General features: G+C 48.7%; 2 protein-coding genes across 2 annotated transcripts; both read right to left on the bottom strand.

The window, feature by feature from the left end:
• Positions 1–592: 592 nt before the first annotated feature.
• LOC120702161 lies at positions 593–2,947 on the bottom strand. The gene is made up of 2 exons (XM_039985910.1): positions 2,887–2,947; positions 593–2,490 (listed from the first exon to the last, which is right to left on the bottom strand). The coding sequence occupies exons 1-2, from the start codon at positions 2,945–2,947 to the stop codon at positions 593–595; spliced, it is 1,959 nt and encodes a 652-aa protein (XP_039841844.1).
• Positions 2,948–22,606: 19,659 nt separating this feature from the next.
• On the bottom strand, positions 22,607–26,239 carry LOC120704842 (receptor-like protein kinase 5). The gene is made up of 2 exons (XM_039989374.1): positions 23,499–26,239; positions 22,607–23,412 (listed from the first exon to the last, which is right to left on the bottom strand). The coding sequence occupies exons 1-2, from the start codon at positions 26,140–26,142 to the stop codon at positions 22,934–22,936; spliced, it is 3,123 nt and encodes a 1,040-aa protein (XP_039845308.1). The 5' UTR covers positions 26,143–26,239; the 3' UTR covers positions 22,607–22,933.
• Positions 26,240–27,143: the final 904 nt, after the last annotated feature.

Genomic DNA, 27,143 nt, shown 5'->3' with positions numbered 1-27,143 from the left:
ATTCGAGTATCCGTGGGCCGATTCCAAAACAAAAAAGTATCCGTGGGCCACATACGCCCCCCTTTTACCCAATCCCCATCCCTTTCACAACCCAAAGATTAGTGATGCAACATCCATAGAATATAGTTTCAAAAAAAAACATCCATAGAATACTCCCTGGTACTAGAATAGGTTAGCATAGCCATTTCATTTTAGATTCAAATAGGTATAAATCTATTTTTCAATACATGCATGCAAGCAGACTGAAAGATAATAGCAATCACCCAGGTTTTTTTGAGGACAGTTACTTGCGCATCTTCTTGCTTCGACAACCTCACCAGTTTGATTAGATGGCACTAGCAGCAGCAGGACGGTCCAGGATGCCAGCATGCATAAGCAAAGCCCAGACATGTGTCACGAACTCGCCACCTTGAGCAAGATGTTCTATGTGGCCAGCAACATTGTCAGATGGGGCGATGAACAGCATCAGCTCTGCCCAGAAATCTGCCAGCAGGTTCCACCGGGCCCCCTGGTCCTCCATACTCTCTAATTTCATCCCAAGTATGGCACTCTCGGCAAATATCAATGACTGTGTTCCTTCCTTCTGCAGTTCCTATAACCTTTTGTACATGTCTGATGCTCCCCTCAAAGCTTTTCTCGCATCAGCTACCAGTTCATCGAGCATGGACTGTGTCTGTATTGGACTGCCAGGAACCAACTCAGGGGCAAAAGCGACCAAGTATGCACAATACTTGGACAAGCTGGTGGCAACAAGCCGGTTGGTTTCTTGCACTGTGTCTTCTCTGATGGATTCTGAAATCTCAAAGTGCCAGGTGGCAATGTGCCAGATCATTATAACATGAGCTAGAGTGATTTCGTTGTTTGTTTGGCATGACGAGTACAACTCAGTCATGACGCATCTCCCCAGCGCCCTTGATCCATTTGAAATAAGGCCATTTGAGTCCTTGAGAGTCCATGCTACAGCTTTCTTCACCTCGGCCGGCACCGGTATGGATGTTCCTTCTTTTCTGCCTCCCTGGAACATGGTGATGATCCACTCTTTAAATTTCTCCAACCCATGACTAGGGTGGTTGAAAGAGTCCATGAATGAGTACTGCCCCATCCTATTCCCCCAGGGGCCAAACAATTTGTGTTGCTCAAGAAAAATCGACAACTTGCCCACAAACAGAAGAAGCCGATCAATGTATTTATTCCCTTGCCATGAAGGCCTTGTGATGTACCTACAAAGAAGATACACTTGTGCCCAATTAGAGACCACCATATTAGTATTTTTCAGCAGTTGAAAAACTCCAAGAGACCACAACATCAGTTTGGTGAGTATGATGTCTCGAGTCTCCAACTGCACAAATCCAGGTGTCAAGGAGTCTCCACCTCCTTTCAGATGAGTGAGGAAATAGATCCCGAGGGATACAATGATGGTGATGGTAGCAACTGAAAAAGCAATGGACATTATCGCCCCAAGGCACGTCACGATGATCGCATACTTGGTGAAGAAGAACTCGTAGAGAAAAGCTAGCTCAATTTCAATCACCCGGAACGCTCTGTCGCAGGAGCCTTCATGCAGAAGCCCCTGGAGGACAAGATCACGAGCCTTGTCAAGCCCAGATTCAGGGCAAGGGTAGCCATGGTACCGCCGCACCGCGAGGCGGAACAGCGCGAAGGAGAGGCACACGTCCTTCAAGTGGTGGATTGCCGGGTGGCTGTCCATGGACTGCAGGACGCCGTCGCCATGGCACCAGATCTTCTCCAAGGTGACGAGCTCGCTCCGTGCCCTCTGGATATCGTCTTGGCTGGGTCTGGCTGCCAGGTCCACTCTGAGGGGAAAAACCAAGTAGCTGTAGCCCTCCATGCTACGGGGGTTGTAGCACGGGCTCAGCGCCAACTCGTAGTACTTCATGTTGAGGTCGACCGCCCGGCTACCATTCCACCATGGATCACTGGCTAACTGTCGCGCCCAAAGCATTTCGCAGTTCCTTAAGGGCAGCAGAACATTGATCAGTAGTTTAAGGATCAGTGAACAGGGATGTAGGAATCGGATGGTAGCAATGCTGTTCCAGATTGTGCCGGCGTAGACCAGGTACTGGGAGCTCTCCATCAGAAGCTTGAGCACCTGCTTGTTCTCATCGAGCTTTAGGACAGACACGGAGTTGGCGCCTGCGAAGACGAGCACAAGAAAAAGAGCCCACACCGGGTACCGCTCGTTCTTGATGGCACCCTTCATCAGACCCATCGAGTACGAGAGGAGCGAGAACGACAGCACGTGAGCTGCCATGACTGAATACTGGACGACCACGCTGCGGGAACGGCAGCGCCAGGGACCCAGGACCAAAAGGATCAGCAGAAACAAAGCAGCCACGGTAACGCAGCCTTCCACAAAGTTCACTGTACTCCTTGGCTTCAAATTTTGATCGATCCATAACAGGGTGTAGCTCTCGCAGGACTTGTTTGCAGAGTTATGTGGAGAGCTCGTGTTGCTCATGTTCACCACTCCTGCAGTTCAAACATGTGAGAGTAAAGTCAGAGCCACACAACACTACTAGGCAGACGGTTTTGAAGCTTTATAGTATGTTTCAACCGGTTTCCCTGCTGTCATTCATAAGTGTCTATATATGTGAGCCTCTGTAAGGGTCCCAATTTTTTATTATCTGGTGGGGGAAAAATTGTCGAATTTGATCAGACTGTAATCCTAAGTATTTTGTTGATCAGACTGCACACTGATTTGAACTACTACTAGTCCATCAACCCGTGCTACCACACGGGTTAGCATTTGATGGTGATTTTGACATTACATTTTGTTAAAAATTTTATCAAGATAAAGAATCGATTGAATTTACTGTGGTTGTTGTACGTGTTATTTTTTTATGGCATCATAAGATGGTTTATTACCTTCCTCGATTAGTGGTTTAAACTTTTTCATATAGGCCTTATTGATAACTCTGTGCATCATGGTTCCCTGATTTATCATCATCATTAATAATTTGTATAAACTAAAAAATTTAAAAATTGCAACATTAGTGAAATACTATTATACCTGCTGATCAATAAGGATCATGTCAAGACTTAATTGTTCATCACTACCCAGCAATATTGCATTCCATACTCTGGTTACCCTTGCCTTGATTTTCCAAAGTTCTTTTTCTGTTCTAATTTCACTTAATGCAACTTGTTCAACTGCTTCAGCAAGGTGGTGACGGATCAAATTCAACTATTTTTCTATACAAAAGTTATCATATACACAAATATGGGACTACAACCAATAGAAAAGAACAACGATCTTGCGAGATATATTCAGAAGGAATGTAAAATTGAACTATTTTCTATACAAAGAGTAATACCATTATTGCGAGATGATGAAACGAATCTAGAACTGCAAGCGACATTAGTTGACACTAAACTAATTGCATATGTCTTTCATTCGGTATTGATTCAACATGCTTACCTCTGTGTTGATCGAAGCGACGTTAGAACGGCCAGCGTACCTATGTGTTGATCGAAGCGATGTTAGAACAGCCGGCGTATGTTTCTGGCTTCCTGCTGGTGGGGAGTCGATGAACAACGCCAACTTATGTTCCTGCCGGTGGATGGCCAGTGGTGTGCTTGTACGTGATTACGTGATCTGGTTTTGGAAATCTCCTTTTTATGTTTGTTAGTTGGAGATAGAGATAAGCCTTGGAGATAGAGACTCGCACGTGATTACGTGATCTGATTTTGGAGCTATCCTTTTATGTTTGTTAGTTGGAGATAGAGATTAGCCTTGGAGATATAGATTCTCTATGATTCAAATAACGATGAGATATAAGGAAATCAGTCAATATTAAACTGCATCCGTTACTTGGGGAGCTTTTCTTCCGTTCGTTCAGCGTTCAGTTAGGTGCCGTACGGGTGGATGTATTTAGATCCAAATGCTATTATAATTACATTATATAGATTGACGGGTAGATTTTTTTTAAAGAATTTCATTGATTTCTCTTATTTTTAGAATATCCATCTAGGATACTAGGTGGCTTCACGTAAGAATTTCTTTGATTTCTCTTATTTTCTAGGATGTCCACCTAGGATTTTAGGTGGCTTCATATAGAGGCTTCAAAAGAAGCCTTCAATTAGTAATAGTAAGATGGGGTAAAGAGTTTGCAGTCGCATGCTTTATATTTAGCACTTGGTCATGCCCTCAAAAAGTCCAATCTACAATAAAAAAATAACACGTATTCATCCACGTTTCTTACTTAAATTTTCCTTTTATCTTGAATCTGATTCTACTTACTTTTTATAATCTTTTTAAAAAAGTTCTATTTATACTAAAAATTAAACTTCCCTTTAGCATAAATGTTGATTTATATATTGCAAAAAGGACGGCCAATCACTCAACTCCCGAAAAGGGCGCAGCGCGACGTTCTTGCTGACAACGATGAAGTGGGAGGGGAAAGCTCTCCACGTGAGCACTGCAGTTTCCGGCCATGGCGGTGGCCGGTGGCCGGCGGTCGCCAGGTTGAAGGAGATCTGGAGATAGTAGGGGTGCGCCTCAAGCAAAGACCGGAATGAAGGAGAGTCGACCTTCACATGTAGAATGGTTGCTTTACTAAGAAACAACGCTATGGTATGATACATCAAAAATTGACCAAATATCATCAGGAAAAAGGAGTGGAAAGTTCTAGGGTAGTATTCATTGGAGTATACAACAACAACTACTACTAAGCCTTTTTAATTAAAAATCTGATGAAGGATGACCACCGCCCCTCCAAAACTTTCAGGTACTACACGTAGATCGACCATATCCATTACAAGCCATGCATTTTAAAAAAAGAAAGAAAGAAAGCAAAGACGAAATGGTAGAAGGCATCAACTTTCCACAGTCCAGCACTCAACCAATGCAGTTTAACAAGGAACGGCGAGATCGAGCGGAGCGGATCCCAGGTAGGTACTGCGGGAACCGGAGAGCGAAGGAGGGGATGCCGAGGGGATGCAAGGAAGATGGGGGAGATCGACGACAGCAACACGCTGGAAAATGACGACGATGGTGCCGCACAGGAAGACAGCACTGCAATATTGGGGCATCCACCGCACGACAGGAGGTGGTGGATGACCATGATCTCAACCAGGCAAGCATCAAGGGACAGACCGAGAAGGACGTTAGGACTGGTGATAATACCGGTCTGTCAGAGCAGAAACTTGAAAAAGGTAATGCCATGAAGCAATCACGGCGGATTCTTTTCATACTACAACACAAGTGACATTCAGTGGTTTCATATTTATGTCGTATGTCATGGGAACAGGAGATTTTGTCAATTTTGTGACAATATATGGCCCAGTTTAGTTCTCAAAAAATTTTCTACAGTACCCGTCACATCAAATATTCGAACACATGCATGGAGCATTAAATACAGTTGAAAAAATAACTAGTTACGTAGTCTAACTGATTAGCACGAGATGAATCTTTTAAGCCTAATTAGTCCATGATTAGACATTATTTGTCAAGTAACAATGAAATGTGCTACAGTACCAAAATCAACAATTTTTCACCAACGAAATGATTGGACATTATTGATTTGTTCGTTAACTGTGCCCTGTAGTTGAAGGTGTTTTGCGACAAAAATGCATTTTTTTCATCATAAACTTTGCGATGATCCTTTTTTCGTCACAAATCTATGAAATGCGTTTTACATCATTATTTTTTTAGTAAGACATCGTAAAGGTGTCTCATATCTGATTCATATCAAAGAAAACAATTGATAGTACAATAGAAGGACAACTTGGCACAAGACGACATAAAGAAAATAAAATTACACCGAAGAGTTCTCTGGTCTTCTTCTTCATCCGATTGTTCGTCGTCCACCGGAGTTTGAAAAACAAACTGAAAAGGTAGTAAGGGAAAGAGACACATGTAAACGCCATCGCCACACAAGGCTTTGAAGACCGCAAAAATCAGTCGCTGCTTGCAACGAGATCTAGCAACCGCTGAAAGAACATCAGCTGGGGGAACACCCCAAGCAACACAGGCTTGCAATCCTTCACCACCAAAACAGAGGGTTGAAGAAACAGAATCTTGTCGCCAAACAGATCGAAAGAAGAGGTCGAAATCGCCGACAACCAACTACATCTATGGACAATGTCATGTATGGACAGGGGTGCATGTACTAGCAATCTATTATGGGCCAAGCCCAGTTGCAGGACCATTTTCTTTTACAGATGACAGCCCTTTTCTTGCCCATTATTTCGTTTGGAATAGGCCCAATTTTTTTTGTGTGCCTAAAACATTCTAGTACTAGTTTTCATGTGGACCCAACCAATTTACATACATTACAGCTCATTCAATGTGTTACATGCCCTGCAGTCCATAGCAAGACATTCCAGCTCAGCACGACCCGCCACAATAGAATCGCATCCAAGAAAGCAAAAAATTAGATGGTCGCATTCATCGCATCACTAGCCAAATATAAGACCAAAGTACAAATACAGAATCACATGTCAAAATACAGGTAACTACATATACCCATGAAACGGACACACGCAATTCTTTGTTGTATCTAGTATGTAAGATCAAAGTATGTTTCTATTTTCCAACGTTTAAAGCTATTGCACTATAAATTGGCTAAGTGAGAGACTAGGCAGCACTTCATTCTAGCTAAAACACAAGCATGCGCGCATGCCCGCGGCACACACACAGAACACACAACAGTACCCTGTAGCCATCAGGAACTGCAGTCAAGCTTCTTCCATTCCAGGCCTCATGAAGCACCAGCAAGCAAAGAGCTCTTGATTCAGTTTTTCTAGTTCTCCAAGATTTCCTGAAGTTAGGAAGACCAATGCTACATTAGTATTTATCCCAGGAGCTTGAATCTAGTACTAGTAGTAAGGCATGTATCCATTATAGCAGGAACTTAGTTTCAGTATACAGAAGTCTTCTTTACTGCCAATGGTTTTAAGCCAATCAAAACAGCAGTTGTCTTTCTTTTCCAAGCTGTGATTTGATCATCACAACCTGCAACTAAGAGTTACAAATGGCAAATAATTAAGATGAACATGCAGGATGGATAACCCTAATTGTTTTCCAATCTAATAATAGATCCCTAGATGTCTGGTGGCCAATAAATATTACACCAATTCACAACAGAAGTGCGTTCTATCCTCTACTGTACTCCCACAAAATACATTCAAACGCATAAAACATCCTGAAATGCAGTCGCCATAAAGGAGATTAAGTCATAACATTTTTCTGGTGTGTGTTGTTTCATCCAGGATTGCAGATGCTTGTAGCTAGCAAGGATCAGCTAGGTACAAGTACCTAGAAAAGCAATATTTGCATATCTGTTGGTTTCTGGGAAATTCAGTGGAGTATGGCTCAAGTATAATGCAGGTTCACCTCAATAGCTAGCTGTCACTTTGATTTGGATGGCTGGCTTCAAATTCGTCACTGACTGAGGTACTGGCAAACCTTTTTTTTTCTGTTTTCCTCTTGTTTTGAGAATGTAATTGCAAACCGTGGAGCGTGGAGTATGTGACATTGAAGTTTGGTTGTATGGGGTGCACAACAACTGAAGAATCCCATTGTTGGGATCTTAGCTTCTTAGATGCCCAAACAGGGAGCATGAACAGTATGAAAATGACAATGAAAGTAGACACTTAATTCTCCAGTAATAATTAGAAAATTCAACCCTCTACACTGTGGAGAGAGGGAACTATTTATACCCCTAGCCCTCAGCCGGGTTTTCCTAAATTACCCCCTTCCAACTCATTTACAGCTCACTTACAGCCGGTTTCGAGGTAAAATTACAAGGTGAGAGATATATAAATCCGACATTTTCACGTATTCACGTTTTACACGCACGCCTACACCCGACGAAGGTCTTCGCGTCCTTCGGGATACTTCGGAGGTCACGGCCCTGAAGGTTCCGTCATCGAGCGATCAGCCGTCGCCTTCGTTCTCGAAGGCGATCCCCTTGGTCCCGAAGGTCCTGATCTTTGAGCTTGTGCTTCTGAGTGACCATTCGTCATCTTCGGCCACCCGAAGGTGGGATCCTTCGTTTATCTCTGGTCTTGATCTTTAAGCTTGTGCTTCTGAGTGACCATTCGTCACCTTCGGCCACCCGAAGGTGGGATCCTTCGTTTATCGCAGGTCTTGGTCTTTAAGCTTGTGCTTCTAAGTGACCATTCGTCACATTCGGCCACCCGAAGGTGAGCTCCCTGGCCTGGGCGATCTCAGGAGCGACCGTCGCCCTTTGGGTATGCTCGCCTTCCTTCGTTGGAGCCCTGCAAACGAGTTAGGGAGCATTTCCGAGGGTGGGAGCCTATCCGAAGGTCCAATCCCCAACAGTAGCCCCTCGAGGGCGAGGTCCGAAGCCGACGGTTCGAACCCGCGTTGAAGAAGAAAATTGCGCGTAACCTTCGGGAAGCTCCCGAGGAAAAAACGTCTCCCAAACTGTCGGCTGCAACGGTCGGTTTTGGTTGTGCACGTGTCAGGCTCCGATTGCAACGCTTGGACGGCCGACTCCTCGATTTTACTATTGGTACAGCTTTCCCCCACCTATATAAGCGGAGGGGTGGGGGGGTAAAACCTGTGCCCTCTTGAGCTTTGCTTACCTTCGACGCTTTTTGCTATAAAGCGCTTCTTCCGAAGGTTCCGCTTCGTGCGTGATCAAGCTGCTCATTTTTCTCGGTGTAAGTAGAATAGCGGTTCGTGGCTCGCACTAAGCAAACGGTGAGGTGGATCGAAGGTTCGTTTGATTCCTTTTTTCTAATTTGTCTTTCTTCGTTTTTATGTAGATATGGCATTTATTAAGAGGGCGGTTCTTCACGCAGACTCTGATCCCATTGAACACCCCGAAGGATCCGAGGCTTCGCGTCTGGCAGTCCAACAAGAACAGGCCAGCGGAAGTCTGTCGGGGGTTTCAGCGAGTGTTTCCGACCCGATGGGTCCTGAGAAGCGTAAGACCTTACTCTTCGAGCCATCTGTCGTCTCTCAGATTACGATCAATTTCTATGTTTCGAAAGGATATTTTCCCGAGGGGGTGTGTCGCCCTCCTGGCCCGGAGGTTTTCCCGATGCCTCAGACTGGAGAGGTGGTTGTTTTTAAGGATTTTTTTACCGCTGGGTTGCGCATTTCGATGGATCCTGTAGTTCCAAAGCTACTGGAGCCATTCAACGTGAAGCTTCACTAGCGTTGTCAAAATTTTTATGGGTTGCGAGGACGTTCAGAGGTGGGGTGTCCGTTGATGCCTTTTGTAGGCTGTTTCAGTTGCACTGTCAGCTTCGGAAGGTTTTTATGGATGATGATGATGATGATGATGATGATGATGATGATGATGATGATGAAGAAGAGAGTGAGGTGCAGAATGGGTGTTGCACCTTCGTCCCTCGCAAGTCCAACAAGAAGACAGACTTGACGAAGGTTGTGCTTGCCGCAGCCCAGAAAAACAAATGGGAGGGGAACTGGCTGGGGTTCTGGTTTTATGCCAAAATCGGTTTTCGGATCCCAAGGGTTCGAATGAGGAGAAGTATCTGTTAGCTTCGGATATCAAGCCGTTCGATCACACTTATCAGCCTTCGTACAACAAGCGTGCGCCAGGCTTTAAACCATGTGTGGAAGCTTTTATGACGGCCTATCAAGTTTGCGGGGGCAGAGACATGGTGGAAGAGTTTTTGGCTGCGGGGATTTGGCCTTTGTCCGCTGGTTGGGCTTCTCGAGGGTTCGAGCGGAAGTGTTTTTCTGGGATGGCGTATGACTTGACCTCTCTAGTTTTCGGTCTTCGGAAACCCGAAGGTTATAGTGACGAGGTGATTGTTGCCGAGCTGGAGCAGGAGGCCTTGGACATCTTGGGGCCTTGGAACAGGAAGGAATATCTTTCCTTGGTCGAGGTTTGCAAGAGGAATCTTTGTTTGAACAAATGCTTGGTGGAGATGGGCATGGAGTACGGCCTTTGGCCGGTGCCTGCGGGTGCAGTTCCGAGGATGATGCCTCCGGGCAATGTTGGCTCCGAGGTGGTGTCGAAGAAGTCCAAGGGCAAGGCTAAGAAAGAGGAGGCTGGGACTTCGGGCGAAGGTGGCGGGGGGGGGGGGGGGGGGGGTCGTGGTTGCGGGAGGGAGAGGAAGCCTTCGAGCTCGAAGGCTTCGGTTGCGAGGGCCGAGAGCGCTAAGAGGAAGGCGCGGGACGAGGAGGTTTCTTTGGGAGATAGTGGTACGCCCTCCTTTATGGAAGAGCTCATGGGGACGGTGGGCGGGGAGATTGTAGTTTCCCGAAGGGAGGCTTTTTAGATCCCGTTATGATCTTAGCGATGAGTACGAGACCATGCTTTTTGGTTTCGGCCGTCGGGTTGAGGTGGCGAGGGCACTGATTAAGCTTTATTGTCCCCCCGAAGGTATAACAAAATGCCGGAGGATTCAGAGTCTCGTTAAGATTGGTGCCAAGCCTTCGGACCTTCCGAAGCCGCCTGAGCCGAGACCCACCGGGCTGCGGCCGGTGCTCCGATGGCTCCTACTCCGGTGTCGGCGGTCGCCATTCCTACCTCTTCGGTTGGCATTGAGGAGGGGGGTTTTGGTTAGTGAGACACTGCTCTCTCTTAGGGGCGGGGATATCCCGGGTGGATCCTCGGCTCCACCTGCGGACAAAGAGCTGGAGATGCTGGAGGGGTTGAACTTCGACGAACCTGGTAAGCTTCGTTACTTTGTTTTGCGTGGGCACTTGGTTTGTTTGTGACCTGAGGGCCCCCTTTTGTTGTCTTTGCAGTTGTGTCTGCGTTGATGCAGCAGCTTTTGGCCGTGATGCACGGGCCTGGCACGACCGGGATCTCCCCCCTGAAAAGGGTAAGGCGGGGCCTGATTGCGTTTAGCTTTTGTTCAATTTTTGGTGTCCCCAAAGGTGATTTTGTGTTTGATTCAGAGTTTAATGCAGCCATGGCAGAAACATCCACCTCTGATGCTGCCTTCATCGTTGCTGACTTGAGCAAGAAGCTTGCCCTGGCCAGCCGTATTTTGATGCAGAAGGCCAAGGCGGATGCGGACCTTCGGGTCAAGAGCGCCACTGAGAGATTGAGTCTGGCGGACAATCTGCGGCGGGTTGAGGCGGAGATTCTCGCTCTAAAGGACGAAAATAAGCAAATGAAGGCCAAGTGTTCGAAGCTAGAGACAACTGCTTCGGACAATGAAAAGGTTCTAGAGAGCCTTCAGAAGACTGTGGAAAGGGACGCGAACGAGAAGGCTGCCCTTAAGGGAAGGATCACTGAATTGGAGAAGGTCCATGCTAAAGTGGGTGAGCTTGAGCAAGTCTTTGCTGAGGTTGCTTTGCGAGCCGAGGGAGTGTACCAAGAGTACAAGAAGGCTCTTGCTGCTCTCGAGGCAGAGCCTCTGCCCTTGCCTGAGCCAGCCGAGGGTTCTCAGGTTATCTTTCAGCTTCTGGACTGGTTGCTGTCGGAGTTTGAGGGGCTCGGGGAGGTGATGAGCATTGCGAATGATAACGCGGCGTCTGTCTCCTTCGAGGGGCTTGTAGGGAACCTTCTCCGCGCCGGCGCCGTCGACCTCTCTAAGCTCGAAGGGGCTTTCAGTACGTCCCCTACGAGGGTTTGTCCGAAGAGGTTAACAAGATACAGGATGTCAAGATTGCATACTTCGAGTGTTTCTGGGAACCTTCGGGTAAGGTCGCTGTTCGGACCCTCACGGCTGCTGTGACAGGGGTAAGCTTTCTTTCAGCTGGCTCTGTGTTTTTTGGTTTTTTTCTTTCTTGTGGTAAAACTTTGTTATTTGTGCAGGAATTAAATCCTGATCAACCTTCGTGGGTCGGTGGGATGCCCGAGGCCAGCAAGTCTCCTTCGGGACGCGACGCGTACGGATCGCCGAGGGCTCAGGTCAAAAGATTAGCTTATAGGGATTTGTTTTGGCGGATTTTGAATTTGTTTGTAAATATTCCCATGCTGCAGGACGCGAACAACGCTAAGGTATTGATGTGCTGGGAGACTTTCAGCCTTGCTCGTCCCGGATGCAGCGTTGCAGAATACTTATGCTGGTCCGGTCGTAATTCATTGTAATCTCTTTTGCTTTTTCGTCCGAATGTGTCCTTCGCGACGCTTCTCGACGTGTATGTTATTCTCGCGATTGCCTTTCCTGGGGCTTCTTATTGCGCATCCTTCGGGCTTCCTCTCTGTGTGCATCCTTCGAGATGCCTTTCTGCGAGCATCCTTCGAGATGACTTTTTGAATGCATCCTTCGGGGTGCTTTTACGCATGTGCATACTTCGGGGTGTTTTGATATGTGCATCCATCGAGGTGCCTTGTTATGTGCATCCTTCGAGGTGCTGTGTTTTGTGCATTCTTCGAGGTGCCTTGTTGTGTGCATCCTTTGGATTGCTCTGATATGTGCATCCATCGAGGTGCCTTGTTATGTGCATCCTTCGAAGTGCTGTGTTTTGTGCATCCTTCGAGGTGCCTTGTTGTGTGCATCCTTCAGGTTGCTCTGTTATGTGCATCCGTCGAGGTGCCTTAGTATGTGCATCCTTCGAGGTGCTGTGTTTTGTGTATCCTTCGAGGTGCCTTGTTGTGGGATGTGCGAGGGGTCTTAAGAAAAGCGTCTCCCCCCTTTCTGGTATATTCCTCCCGGAGGTTTGTTAGGTAATGTAGGACTGGGCGACACACGGGGGTTTTGTTTTTGGAGAAAAACGTCTCCCCCCTTACCAGCGTGTTGTCCCAGGGGATCTTTTCGAAGATTGCTTTTTGCAGGGGCAAGTTCCCTTCGGTAAAGTTTGGTCGGCTTTTGTTGAATGCCGGAAGTGTCCTTCGAGAAGTAAGTTGTTGTCATCCGAGGCGACGCTCGTTAGGGTTGTGTTTCTTGGAAAAACGTCTCCCCCCTTCCTAACCAGTCGTCGCCCGGAGGCAGTTTATGAAAAAAGGGGGTTTCTTTCTTTGTGGAACCTCAATAGATAATTTTTTTTACCGACGAGGCAACGCGCGGAAATTTTTTATTTTGGGGAAAAACGTCCCCCCCTTCTTGCACGCTATTGTCTTCGAGGGGTTTTGTTCTTTTTGTTTCGGGTAGATCGAATGATGGGTGCCGAGGGTTTAGATGGAAAAACGTCTCCCCCCCCTTTCTGGCATCCATCTTTCGATTCTTCCGAGGTTATTTTTGGTTCGGACCTTTTGAAAGGTCGAGGCCCTTTGGCGTTCTTTTTGTACTTATTGTGCCTTTTGTGCCGAAGATTTTTTTGGTTCGGACCTTTTGGAAGGTTGAAGCCCCTTGGTGTTCGTTTTGCACTTATTGTGCCTTTTGTGCCGAAGGTTTTTTGTTCGGACCTTTTGAAAGGTCGAAGCCCCTTGGTGTTCATTTTGCACTTATTGTGCTTTTTGTGCCGAAGGTTTTTGGTTCGGACCTTTTGAAAGGTCGAAGGCCCTTGGCGTTCGTTTTGCACTTATTGTGTTTTTTGTGCCGAAGGTTTTTTGGTTCGGACCTTTTGAAAGGTCGAAGCCCCTTGGCGTTCGTTTTGCACTTATTGTGCCTTTTGTGCCGAAGGTTTTTGGTTCGGACCTTTTGAAAGGTCGAAGCCCCTTGGCGTTCGTTTTGCACTTATTGTGCCCTTTGTGCCGAATGTTTTTTTGGTTCGGACCTTCTGAAAGGTCGAAGCCCCTTGGCGTTCGTTTTGCACTTATTGTGCCCTTTGTGCCGAATGTTTTTTTGGTTCGGACCTTCTGAAAGGTCGAAGCCCTTTGGCGTTCATTTTGCACTTATTGTGCCTTTCGTGCCGAAGGTTTTTGGTTCGGACCTTTTGAAAGGTCGAAGCCCCTTGGCGTTCGTTTTGCACTTATTGTGCCCTTTGTGCCGAAGGTTTTTTGGTTCGGACCTTCTGAAAGGTCGAAGCCCCTTGGCGTTCGTTTGATAAGTATGCAAAGTTTGCGGATTCTGCATACTTTGCTAACTTACTGTTTTATGTAGCATGTAGATGCTGGCCGAAGCTTGCCATTTGGGCTGCTCAGGCGAAGGTGACACTTTGTTCGGGGGAAATTCATTGCATTGAGAGAGTTTACAATGGGTCCGCCTCGTCAAAAACCTCACCTCCGGTGTGGATTTTCCCCCTGTGAGGAAAAGAGTACGGCCCTTTTACAATGTAAAAAGAACTGAAAATATCTGCGAAGGTCCGCAATCGCTTATAGTTTCACGATGCGGCCTTTTTACATGTTTATATGTAGTACTTTTTAAGGCTGTCCGCATTCCAAGGATGCTGCAGCTCATTGTCTTCGGCGTCGGACAGGTGATATGACCCTGGTCTGTTGCTCTTGATTACTAGGAATGGCCCTTCCCATTTTGAGTGGAGCTTGCCGGAGGTTTTGGCATTTGGCTTTCTTTTTAGGACCTAGTCCCCGACTGTGATGTTTTTTTTCACGACCTTTTTGTCTCTCCACTTTGTGGTTTCGTGTTGATACTTCACAAGGTTCTCCGAAGTTTGAAGGATATCTAGTTCCATAAGATCCTTGTCGATCGATGGTATGGCCTCAACTTGGTGAGTCACCCTTAGGCTTCGGTTTTTAAACTCCTCTGGTGTCATTGCTTCGGCACCATAGAGTAGCCTGAATGGTGTGAACTTCGTTGTTCTTAATTCTGAAGTGTTGTGGGACTAGATGACCTTTGGTAGTTCATCCGCCTAATCAAACAGGCATTTTTTGATGCTGCCGAAGATAATGTTGTTGGCTATTTCGACGGCCCCATTTGATTGCGGGTGGTAAACCGAAGCAAAGATTGCCTTTGTGCCTACACTGTGACAGAACTCTCTGAAGAGTTGTGAATCAAACTGTTTGCCATTATTGACGGTAATTTCCCGTGGGACCCCAAACCTGCAGATGATGTTCTGCCAGAAAAATTTTCTAATTGTTTCTGATGTGATGTTGATTAGGGGCTTGCCTTCGATCCACTTTGTGAAGTAATCGATAGCAACTACTGCGTACTTGTAATTGCCTTGAGCGGTGGGTAAGGGTCTAACGAGATCAATTCCCCATCTTTGCAGGGGCCAGGTCGGAGGTATTAGCTGGGTTGGCTCCGAAGGTTTTGAGGACTTCGGGCCCATCATTTGGCATGCTTGGCCTGTCTTGACTATGTGCTGGGCGTCCTTTAGCGCCGTGGGCCAGAAACATCCTTGCCTGAAGGCTTTGGAGACGAGTTGTCTGAAGCCAATGTGGGATCCACAGAACCCGGAATGTACTTCCTTTAGGAGCTCGATGCCTTCGGCTGTGGAGATGCACTTCATCCATGGGCTGGTGACGCCTGACTTGAACAGCTCACCTTCGGAGAATATGTAGCCCCTTGCTCTTTTGAACATTTTTTTCTCTTCTCTCTCATTTGCCAGTTCATTGTTTCCCCGAAGGTATTCCATTATGGGTGTTCTCTAGTCTTCAGCTGCTATGACTGAAACCTATTTTTCTTTCTTCGGCTTGATCGAAGGTTTTGTGATTTCTTCGTAGAATACATCCGAAGGTAATTGCTCCTTTCTTGATGCTCCTTTTGCCAGCTTGTCAGCTTCATCGTTCATGTGCCTTGGGATATGAACGATATCGAAGCCCTTGAAATATTTCTCCATCATTCTGACGGCATCGAGGTACTCGATGAGCTCTGGTTTTCTTGCTTCTGAATCTTTTTCAATGTGGTCTTTGACAACCTTCAAATCTGTTCTGACTATGACGTTTTGATGGCCAAGAGCTTTCATTTTGCGTAGGCCCAGGAGCAAGACTTCATACTCTGTGGTGTTGTTGGTTGATGATTCGAGGTTGCCGAAGCTTAGACATGCTGCGTATCTTGTTTTCGCACCCGAAGGAGATTCTATGATTGCAGCAATTCCAGCTCCTTCGTTGCACCAGACCCCGTCGCAGCGCACCATCCAGGTTTCAGCCAAAGGTTCCTCCTTGAAGATTGGGGATGTCCAATCGGCAATGAAGTCTGCCAATACTTGTGACTTGATGGCTGTTCTTCTCTCGAAGTCTATGTAGAACTCAGAGAGTTCCGAAGCCCATTTAGAAATTCTGACTGCGGACTCTCTGTTGTTGAACAAGTCATGCAGAGGTTGATCTGTAACTACGATTATCTTGTGAGCTTCGAAATAGTGTCGAAGCTTCCGAGCAGACATGACTACTGCATATGCAATTTTCTCTAGTTCTGAGTACAAGAGATTCGAGCATGCAAGAGCTTCGGATACGAAGTAAACAGGTAGCTGCTTCTTCTTTCCCTCGATTTCTCTCTCGAGCACGAGCGCTGCACTGACAGCAGAGTAGGATGTCGTGATGTACATGAGCAACACATCCTTCGGGTCGCGTGAGGTCATTTTGATCATGTTTTGGAGATAGTTTTTGAGTGCCTAAAGGGCTTCGCTTTGCTCGAGGCCCCACTCGAATTTGTTTGCATTGCGAAGGACCTTGAAGAATGGTATGTTTCGGGCAGCAGAGCAAGGGATAAATCTGTTTAGGGCTTCTATCCGCCCTGTGAGCTTCTGTACGTCCCTGATGGACTTGGGCTCCTCCATGTTCCAGAGAGCTTTTACTTTGTCAGGATTTGCTTCGATGCCTTTGGTGGACACGAGGCATCCTAGCACCTTTTCTTTGTGAACTCCAAAGATGCACTTGTTGGGGTTCAAGGACAACCCTGCTTTTCTTAGGCTTGCGAAGGTTTCAGTCAGGTCTGCCACATGGTTACCTCTTATTGAACTGGTTACTACAATATCATCAACATAAGTCAGGACATTTCTTCTGAGTTGGTGCTCCAGGACCACCGAAGACATTCTTGAAAAAGACTGTCCTGCATTTTTCAATCCTTCAGGCATCCTTACGAAGCAGTAAGTGCCGAAGGGGGTTATGAAGCTTGTTTTTTCTTCGTCTTCTTTCCTCATCCAAATCTGATGGTATCCGGAAAAATAGTCCAGCAGAGACATCAGTTGACTGTTTGCCACATCATCGACGACTCTGTCGATTCTTGGTAGTGGGAAGTCATCCTTCGGGCAGGCTTTATTGAGGTCAGTGAAATCGATGCACATGCGCCACTTGCCATTCTTCTTTTTGACCGGCACGGTGTTTGCCAGCCATGTTGGGTATTTGACTTCTCGAATAACATTTGCATCTAGCAGTCTCTGGAATTCGGCCTTGACTGCTGCGACTTTTTCATCTGCCATTTTGCGAAGCTTCTGCTTCTTTGGCTTGATGTTTGGGTTGATATTCAAGCGATACTCAATGATATCTCTGCTGACGCCCCGTAGGTCACTGGCGGACCATGCAAAAGCATCTTGATGGGCTCGAGGGTTGCATTAATGGTTACTATTTTGTCGGGTAGATGTACGTCAAGGGGGACCTTCTTGACTTCGCAGTCTTCCTCGAAGGTTGCTTTCTCGTTGTCTCTCTGCTGCTCTTTGAAGGTAACAGATTTGGATTCAATCCGAAGGTTGTGGATATTTTTCTGGCCTGGGGTGTATCCCCGCTCTATGTCCCATGCAAGCTGCTGGTCCCCACGGATGGTGATGACCCCCGTGGGAGCTGGAATCTTCATGCACAATTACAGTTGATGAATGATAGCTTCGAACTTGTTGATTGTCCCCCTTCCTAGGATTGTGTGGTATGGGTAGGGCATCTCTACCACATCGAAGGTGGTGTGCTCTATTCTTGCATTGGCCGTGTCTCCGAATGAGACAGTGAGTGACAGTTTGCCAATTGTGTTCACTCTCATTCCTCCGAATCCCATTAAAGGGATATCCGAAGCCTGAAGCAGGCTTCGGTCGATGCCCATCTTGTTGAAGGTGTCGGAAAAGATGATGTCTACAGAACTGCCAGTGTCAACTAGTATCTTGACTATCCTCCAGCCCTGAATGTTTGCCACGATGACAAGAGCATCTGTGTGTGGGTAGCTGATGAGGTTGACATCTTCTTTGGAGAAGGTGATCGGAGAGTGTGACCACTGGGTTCTCTTGGTTGGACCTTCGGAGACGATGCAATGTACTTGCCTGAAGTAGTCTCTGCGCTGTCTCTTGTTTTCGAAGTCCAGGGTGGAACCTCTGGAGATGGGCATGATCACCCCGAAGGTTGGTAGTGCCGCGGGTTGGCTATTTGTGGTTTGGTTTTCTTGTTTTGGTGGGTGGACTCGGGGTGGTGGTAGCTACTCTTGTGTTGGTTGAGCTTGGGTGGTGGGTTGACTGGGTTGTGTTTGAGGGTTTGGCTGCGGCTGCCAGTTGTGGTTATAGTTGTAGTTGAACATGGGTGGGCGGTATGCTTGGGTAAATGGGGGGGTGGAACGAACGAAGGTTGTGTGTACTGTATTTGTTGAGGAGTTTGTGGAGTCTGAGGCCATGTAGTATGCCCAACTAGTTTGGCTTTTCTCTCGGACTCCATTCTCTCAAGGGTCTTCTTCTTCTCCGGGCACTGGTTTGTTCTATGGTCGGAGTCAGACCCGTGGAAGTGACAGAAGAATTTTTTGGGCTCACGCGAAGGTCCACGACCTCGGCCCCTTCCTCTGCCGCGACCTCTGTCCCGTGCTCCGGACGAAGGTTGCTGTCATTTGAGTGTTGAGGTTCCGACTCTGGTGGTATCATGAAGGGATCAAAGGTTAACTGTTCATCATCATCTTGTGAAGGTTCCACAGGTAAAATGAGTTGCTGAGCTGGCTGTTTCTCTTGCTGCCATGTTTGCTGATTGTATTTTTCTGCCTGACGCATGATTCTTCTTTGCTCTACTCTTCTGCGGTGGTCGGCGTCTGATTTCGCGTACTTCTCTGCTTCTGTGTAGAGCTCCTCCAGGGTCCTCGGGGGCTCTCTTGTGAGATGAGAAGCAAGCTGGCCAGGCAGGAGACCTTCGATGCATTTTTTGATCGCATCTTTCTCTAGGAAGTTTGTGATTTGAGCCTTCTTCTGAATGAACCTCCGGAAATAGTCATAGAGAGGCTCACGGTCGTGCTGTGGGCACTTGAAATCTTTCACAGTGTTGGTATTTAGCCTTCTAAATCCCTGGAAGTCCTGGAGGAGCCTTCCTTTCAGCTGGTACCAGTTATTGATTGATTGTTGGGGAAGGTATGAGTACCAGTTGGCCACAGAACCTTCGCAAGCCATGACGAAGGACTTGGCCATGGTTGAGTCGTCACCTCCGGCCGAAGCGATGGTTGCTTCGTAGGCCATGAGGAACTGAGTTTGATCAGTTGTTGCATTATACTTGGGGAGCTGTGTGGGCTTGTAGCCGAGCGGCCATGAAGTTCGCTGCAAAGCGACTGAGAGTGGCGAGGTCGGGTCAAATGGGAGGTTGACCGGTGGTGGCCTTTCGGTCTTCATTGTGAGCGAAGGTTGTCTGGTGGATGACGCGGTTTTCTTGTTGGACAGAATCTTCGGGCATTTCTTGGTATGCCCTCTGCAAATTCTCAACTTCCGCCTCCATTTCTGCTAGTTTGCGCCTGGCCTCGGCTAGCTTGTTTGCCTAGTCCAGTGCCTTTTTTTGGTGGCGAGCTGAGCTTCGATGTTCCTTTTCTTCATTTAAAGGGTCTTGAGCTTGAGTGCTGCTTCTGTGAGCTCCGCAGATTGGGTTTGATGAGCTTCGGTGTTTTCGGTGTCATCAACCGGATCTCCATGAAGAACAGCTTCATTGGTGATGTCTTCAATTCGTGGGTTGGCTTCGTGCTACAGTGTAGAGCCGTCGAGGACATGGCCAGGCTCAGTGGTGTTGCTTGTGGTGCCGGCGGGGGCTTTCTTCTTCGTTGGGGCCATCGAAGGTTGTTTTTCAAGCTGGAACGGTGGGCGCCGTTGTTGGGATCTTAGCTTCTTAGATGCCTAAACAGATAGCATGAACAGTATGAAAATGGCAATGAAAGTAGGCACTTAATTCTCCAATAATAACTAAAAAATTCAACCCTCTACACTGTGGAGAGAGGGGGCTATTTATACCCCTAGCCCTCAGCCAGGTTTTCCTAAATTGCCCCCTTCAAATTCATTTACAGCTCACTTACAGCCGGTTTCGGGGTAAAATTACAAGGTGAGAGGTATACAAATCCGACCTTCTCACGTATTCACATTTTACACGCACGCCTACACCCGAGGAAGGTCTTCGCGTCCTTCGGGATACTTCGGAGGTCACGGCCCTGAAGGTTCCATCTTCGAGCGATCAGCCGTCGCCTTCGTTCCCGAAGGCGATCCCTTTGGTCCCTTTGGTCCTGATCTTTGAGCTTATGATTCTGAGTGACCATTCGTCACCTTCGGCCACTCGAAGGTGGGATCCTTCGTTTATCGCAGGTCTTGGTCTTTAAGCTTGTGCTTCTGAGTGACCATTCGTCACCTTCGGCCACCCGAAAGTGAGCTCCCTGACCTGGGCGATCTCGGGAGCGACCGTCGCCCTTCGTGTATGCTCGTCTTTCTTCGTTAGAGCCCTGCAAACGAGTTAGGGAGCAATTCTAAGGGTGGGAGCCTATCCGAAGGTCCAATCCCCAACACCCATGAAGTTCAGAAATTTAAGTGAAATCAAACTCACTATAGTACATTCCTATTACTGGTATCTGGTACTGCCAGGTTTACATTTGAGATTTAAACACATCTGCTATTGTTACAACTTAGGAGTACAACCTATTTCAGAACTATGGACATATTTTTGACAGAGATCTTTCACATCCAGGCCACGTTTTCTAATAATGTTTGGCAACTGGATGAAGAGTAATAGTAGAGACCCAAATAAATCTGCCGGCATACTGCAATCCGCCAAATGTCGCTGTTGCATTTTCCAGCTCACGCCCATTGTTTCTTGTCCCTTGTTCAGTTTTTTTCCATTTCATGCCGGACACCAGATTTGTTCTTTCTGCGTCACAACCTTCCCCACTTTGAAAAAAGTGTGTCACGTCACAGTCCAGTCCTCTGGCTGTGTTTAGTTGCAAAATCTCTCTCCAAACTTCACTATTCATCTATCATATCAAATCTTTTGTCTCATGCATGGAGTACTAAATGTAGGTAAATAAAAAAACTAATTGTATAATTTTGATGTACGTTACGAGACAAATATTTTGAGTCTAGTTAGCTTATGATAAGACAATATTTATCATAAATAAACGAAAAGTGCTATAATATACTACAGTATCCGATGCAACTTTTTTACCATCTTTTTACGAATCTAAACACAGGCAAATTTGCTTCCTGTGTCAGCATGGCTTTATTTCAGCGTGCAGTACAGTTGCAGATAAGCCTACCACTCATTGATCTTTTTCCAGAGACTGTGCGGCCTCCAGTTTTCTAAAGCCCCCAAAAACACCCAGGAGCCGGCGCCGGTGAAGCTACGTTTTGGCAGCTTCACCGGCTCCACCTCTTTTTGTAGTTCATTTTGGACTTTGATTTTCGTTTCGGCTCCTTGCTACATTATAGAACAGTACACTACAGTAGTATTTCCTGTATACAAGCCGGAGCCGGCAGGCGCGCGGAGCCCTCAAAGGGGCCAAAGTTTCAAAGAGACTGTTTAGTTCCAAAATTTCTTTCTCCAAATTTCACTATTCACATATCACATCAAATCTCTTACCTCATGCATGGAGTATTAAATATAGATAAATAAAAAAATTAATTGTATAGTTTTGATATACACGACGAGACGAATTTTTTGAGCCTAGTTAGGTCATGATAGAACAACAATTATAACAAAACAAACAAAAAATTCTATAATATCCGATGTGACTTTTTTTACCACTATTTTACGAATCTAAACACAGAGAATGCTCTTCAGAGAACTGAAAAGCAGGCCAGGATCGTATATACAATCTGCATCACGCCGTTTGCTTCTTTAGAACTAGCTATCAGTTAATGCTAAAAACTCGCTTACTCCCAGCCAAACCATGAACATTATTCACGGAGCTATCGGCGCTTGTTAAGGGGTTGTTTGGTTCTCGGGATTTTTTTAAGTCCCTGAAACTTTTTAGTATTTAGAAGTATTAAATAAATGTTAATTATAAAACTAACTGCAGAACTCTGGGGCTAAACTGCGAGACGAATCTAATGAGGTATCTTAATCTATGATTCGCGAATGTTTACTGTAGCATCACTAGCAGATTATGAATTAATTAGGCTCATTAGATTCGTCTCGCAAAAAAGCACTCAGCTGTCAAAAAACATTTATAAACAGATTTTATTTAATACTATAAAATAGTAAGATTTTTTTTGATGTGATAGGGACTTTTGAAAAAAGTCCTGGAGCCAAACAACACCTAAGGCGTTCTCCAACGCCTCCCCCCAAACCCCCTCCCCCTGTGTGGGGGGAGCTTTAGAGGGGAGGGTGCCTCCAACGGCACCCCCTAAAGCTCCCCCTACGTAGGGGTGGAGTTGAATCTCCCCCCACATATAGGGGGAGATTACAACTCCCTCTATACTCTAATCACGTCATTTATTTGTGATAAAAAATTTATTTGAATTTCGTAACTTGATAACAATATGTATTATAGTAGTACAAATACAGTCCTATTTTTTTCAGAATTTAAAAATGATAAATAAATAGTTAAAGAGTGAGGTACAGTGTATAGGGGGAATGGATATGGGGAATGGATATTGGGGGAATGGTTGGAGAGAAGGAGTTATAGGGAGAGGAATCTTTTAGAGGGAGATAGTAAAATATAGTAAATAGTACGTTTGGGGAGAGTTGGATGGGGGAAATGGTTGGAAAAAGCCTAAGTGTGGTCATGAAACCAAACAAGCCCTTTGTGCCGATCCAAGTATCCAACATCTCCACCAATAACTTCGTTCTTGTGTGATTGGAGTTGGCCTTTTGGTTTTGCTGCTAATTTACAGCCTCCTCGACGATCCATAATTCCATATGTACTGCACTTCGTTGTTCGTCCTTGCACCATGACGACCATGGCGGACCGAGCTTCCTCAGCTGCCTGGTCAGCAGAGGCGAGATTCTGCCACCATGGAAGAGCTTGCAGCCGCTATGTACTCTCGGGTGCCACCTGAATTTCTCTTGTACTACTTGTAATAAAGCCGGCTAGCGTCTGGCTACACGACGTGGACCACGAAGTTGCCGCTGTCCTCGTCCTCGTCGCCGTCGTTCCACCGGCCGGAGTCCGACATGCTCCGCCGCCGCCGGCTGCCCTTCTTCCTCGACTCGAGCAGCGGCGCGCCGCCGCCCTCGTAGTCCGCCCGGCACGCCTCCGCCTCGGCGGCGATCTGCTCGCACCGGACGAGCTGGTGCAGGACCTCCTTCATGGACGGCCGCGTCAGCGGGTTCTCCCCCGTGCAGATGACGCCCATGGTGAACACCGACAGGATGTCCTGCATGTCCGCCGGCTCCCGGATGGCCTCGTCGACGACGTCGTCGAACGGGGCGCCCTTCTGGTACCGCCGCCACGCCCACTCCGCCAGGCACATGTCGGCGCCGCTGTCGTTGGCCACCTTGCCGGTCGTCAGCTCCAGCAGGACCACGCCGAAGCTGTACACGTCCACCTTCTCGTTCACCTTCGGCCTGTACCCATACTCTGCAAACAATTCGCCTCCAACCAATCAGCTTCGCAAATTCTCTCAAATTGAATTCGAATGGAATTCGAGTTGCTTGTTTGTATACCTGGGGCCATGTACCCGAACGTGCCGCCGATGGCGGACACGGACTCCGGCCCGCCGGACTTGACGAGGATCCGGGCGAGGCCGAAGTCGGCGATCTTGGCCTGGAAGTCCGGGTCGAGCAGGATGTTGCTGGACTTGACGTCGCGGTGCACGATGGGCTGGGCGCAGTCGTGGTGCATGTAGCTGAGCCCCCGGGCGGCGTCGACGGCAACGGCCAGCCTCGTCGGCCAGTCCAGCGGCGCCGGCGCGCCGGCGCGGTCCCGGTGGTGGAGCCACCGGTCGAGGCTGCCGTTCTCCATGTACTCGTACACCAGCAGCTTGGCCTCCTGGCTGGAGATGCAGCAGAGCAGCTTGACGATGTTGGTGTGCCGGATGCTGCCCAGCACCTTCACCTCCGACTCGAACTCCCTGTCCAGCTTCTCGTCCACCTTCCTCGAGTTCCAGATCCTCTTCACGGCCACCGTCCGGCCGCCCTCCTCGCCGCCGCCGAGGTGGATGCGGTACACCTTCCCGGACCCGCCGCTGCCGATCACGCTCTCCTCGCGGATGTTGCTCAGCACGTCCGACTCGGCGAAGTCCAGCTGGGTGAAGGCCGTCATCTTCCAGTCCGTCACCTCGTGGCTCTCCCTACGGCGCCGGAAGAGCAGCCACGCGATGCCGACGCTGCCGACGAGGACGATGCCGGCGAGCGCCGCGAAGAGGATGACCAGGCCCCTCGACAGCTCGTCGCGGGCGCCGCCGCCGCCCCGGCACGCCGGGAGGTTCGTGCCTGCGCCCGGCCTCGCGCACAGCCCCGGGTTGCCGAGGAAGCTGCGGTCGTACGCCGCAATCTGGAGAAGGACCGGCACCTCGCCGGTGAGCTGGTTCGACGATAGGTTGAGCGAGTTGATCAGGTTGCTGATGTCCGCCGGGATGCCGCCGGTGAGCAGATTGTCGGACAGATCGAGCGTCGTCAGCGCTGGGAGCGTCCCGAGGGTCTCCGGCGGTATTGCGCCGGATATCCGGTTGTCGCTCAGGTCCAGCGTGTTGAGCTTCTGCAGCAGCTTGATCGATGCCGGAATGGAGCCGGTGATCCGGTTGCCGGGCGCCGACATATCGGTGAGGTTGGCGAGCTTGCTCATGTCGGACGGCAATTCGCCGGCAAGCCGGTTGCTCTCGGCGTGGAACACCTTGAGCCCCGTCGCCAGCTTGGGGACGGAGCCTGCGAACATGTTGTATCCCATCTCGATCCGTGAGATGTTGAAGGAGATCTCTGACGGCAGCGTGCCGGTGAAGCTGTTGTTCTGGATCATCACCGTGGTCAGCTTCGGGAACGACCATATCCTCTCCGGGAACTCGCCGGAGAAGCGGTTGTTGTAGAGCATGAGGTTGTTTATCGTGGCGCAGTCCCCGAGCTTCGCAGGGAACTCGCCGGAGAAGCTGTTGTTGAAGACGACGATGTCGTAGAGCTTCCCGTTGGCGCAGAGCGCCTCCCGCAGCGGGCCGGAGAGGTTGTTGTTGTTCACCTCGAGGTTGCCGAGCGGCGAGTGCTTTCCTAGCTCCGGCGGGAGCTCACCGGAGAGCCGGTTGTTGAACAACCGGATGTCCTTGAGTTGGGTTAGCAGCCCAATGCTCTCCGGGATTGCGCCGGTGAGCTGGTTTTGGTAAAGAAGCAGCAAGCCGAGGTTCTCGAGCTTCCCGAAATCCTCCGGAATCTCTCCGGTGAGCTGATTCGACGACAGGTCAAGCTCAATCAGGTTCACCGCCGTGACGTTGCGCGGCAGCTCGCCGGAGAGGCTGTTGTCGAAGAGGTAGAGGTTCTGGAGCTTCCCGTGCTGCAGCACCCACGCGGGGATCGAGCCGGTGAGCTTGTTGGACGCCAGGGAGAACACGGTGAGCTCCGTGAGGCCGGAGAAGGCCTCCGGGATCTCCCCGGTGAGGTTCATCTTGTCCATCCAGAGGTAGGTGAGGTTGGTGAGCGTGGCGAACTCCGCGGGCACGGGCGCCGGCGCGAACGCGTTGTCGGCCAGCGTGAGGACCTCGAGCCCGGCGAGCCGGCCTATCCCGGCCGCCGGGTACGCGCCCGTGAAGCGGTTGGTGTCGAGCAGCAGGGACCTGAGCGCCGGGAGCCGCGCCACCGCGGGCGGCACCTCGCCGGCGAAGGCGTTGGTGGAGAGGTTGAGGTGCTCCATCGCCGGCGAGAGGCCGTCGATGTCGCGCGGGAGCGGCCCGGAGAGCTGGTTGTTGGAGAGGTCGAGGAAGCGGAGCGCCGCGCAGGCGTAGAGCGCGGCGGCGGGGAAGGCGCCGGTGAGGTTGTTGTAGGAGAGGTCGAGGCGGGCGAGGCTCTTGAGCGCGCAGACGGACGCCGGGACGGAGCCGGTGAGGTGGAGGCGGGACAGGGCGAGTCCCGTGACGGCCCCGCCGCCGCCGCCGCCGCTGGCGGTGGCGCAGGCGACGCCGGGCCAGGTGCAGTGGTCGGGGGCGGCGGCGGGGTCCCAGGACGCGAGCTGCGGGGGGCTGCCCCAATCCTTCTTGACGGCGAGCAGGGTGTCGCGGTCGCCGGCGGCAGCGGGCTGGGGCTGGGAGCGGCCGTCGCCGGCGAGGAGGAGGAAGAGGAGCAGGACGAGGAGCACGGGGAAGCGGCAGCAGGCGGTGGAGCCTGACATTATTTTACTTGGAAGCTTCCTGGGCGGTGAGGTGAGCTTGAGCTGAGCTGCCGAGCAGAGCAGCTGAGGTGGGCAGGGGAGGAGGGGAGTGAGCCCGTGACCGTGATGGATGAGAGTGACGAACGGGGGAGCCTGTTATACTACGTGTGAAAGGGGGCGGAGTCTTCAGTCAACGGGTCAACGGTCTTCGCACAGAGATTAGTGGTGGTGGGGGTTAGAAGGACACAAGTTGATGGATGCCCAATCGAGTCTTGTTCTTTCTCAAAAAAAAAAAATATCGAGTATTGTTCTGATAGTGGCGACCAAGCTAATCATCTCACTAGCTTAGTCACTGCTCCTACATGTTATACTAGGAGTAATGTACTATTTCCATTTTGTTTTGTGCTTCATTTTTGTGTTCTGTCTTGTTATGACTGCACTTCATATGCCTACTGCTATAAACAAGCCGTAGGAGTTTAGGACAGGGTCGATGACTTTTTAGTGTGCAGTCACTTGAGAACTGAACCCATCACATGGCAATTTTTATTTCTAGTGTAAATGATTCTGGCGGTTTTTCCTTTTTAATAATGCCGTCTGGATTTCACTGAGGAGGCTCGTAGCTTCGTAGGACACTATACTGTTGTTTGCTGCTAGTTCATCCATTTGTGCATCAAGTCTTCGTCAAGTTTATGGGTTGCCACATCAGCATTATATTGGTCTATGTGGATAACAAAGAATGAAATAGTGTTTGATAAATGTCAGTCTAAATCTTTTTTGTAGGTACTAGTTCGGAGAACCTACTGGCAGAGCCAGTGGGCACAGCTACGGCGGCTTGAAGAGCGAAGACAAGTGTTAGAGAACGCTTGTCGTCTCCTCGAGATTTCGAGTCTTTAGTTGTTCTCGTCGACTGGATTGTCTTCTTCTTTTAGGATTTTGTCGGCTTGCTTTATTTTTTCAAAAAAAAATGATTTTTAGTGTGTTTGTTCGTTTGATTGGTGCTACGACTTGTGGTCGTGTAGTCT

The sequence above is a fragment of the Panicum virgatum genome, chromosome 4K (genome assembly GCF_016808335.1).
Source record: "Panicum virgatum strain AP13 chromosome 4K, P.virgatum_v5, whole genome shotgun sequence".
NCBI lineage: Eukaryota > Viridiplantae > Streptophyta > Magnoliopsida > Poales > Poaceae > Panicum > Panicum virgatum.
Note: the sequence above shows the minus strand (reverse complement) of the source record. Positions and strands in the feature narration are given on the sequence as shown.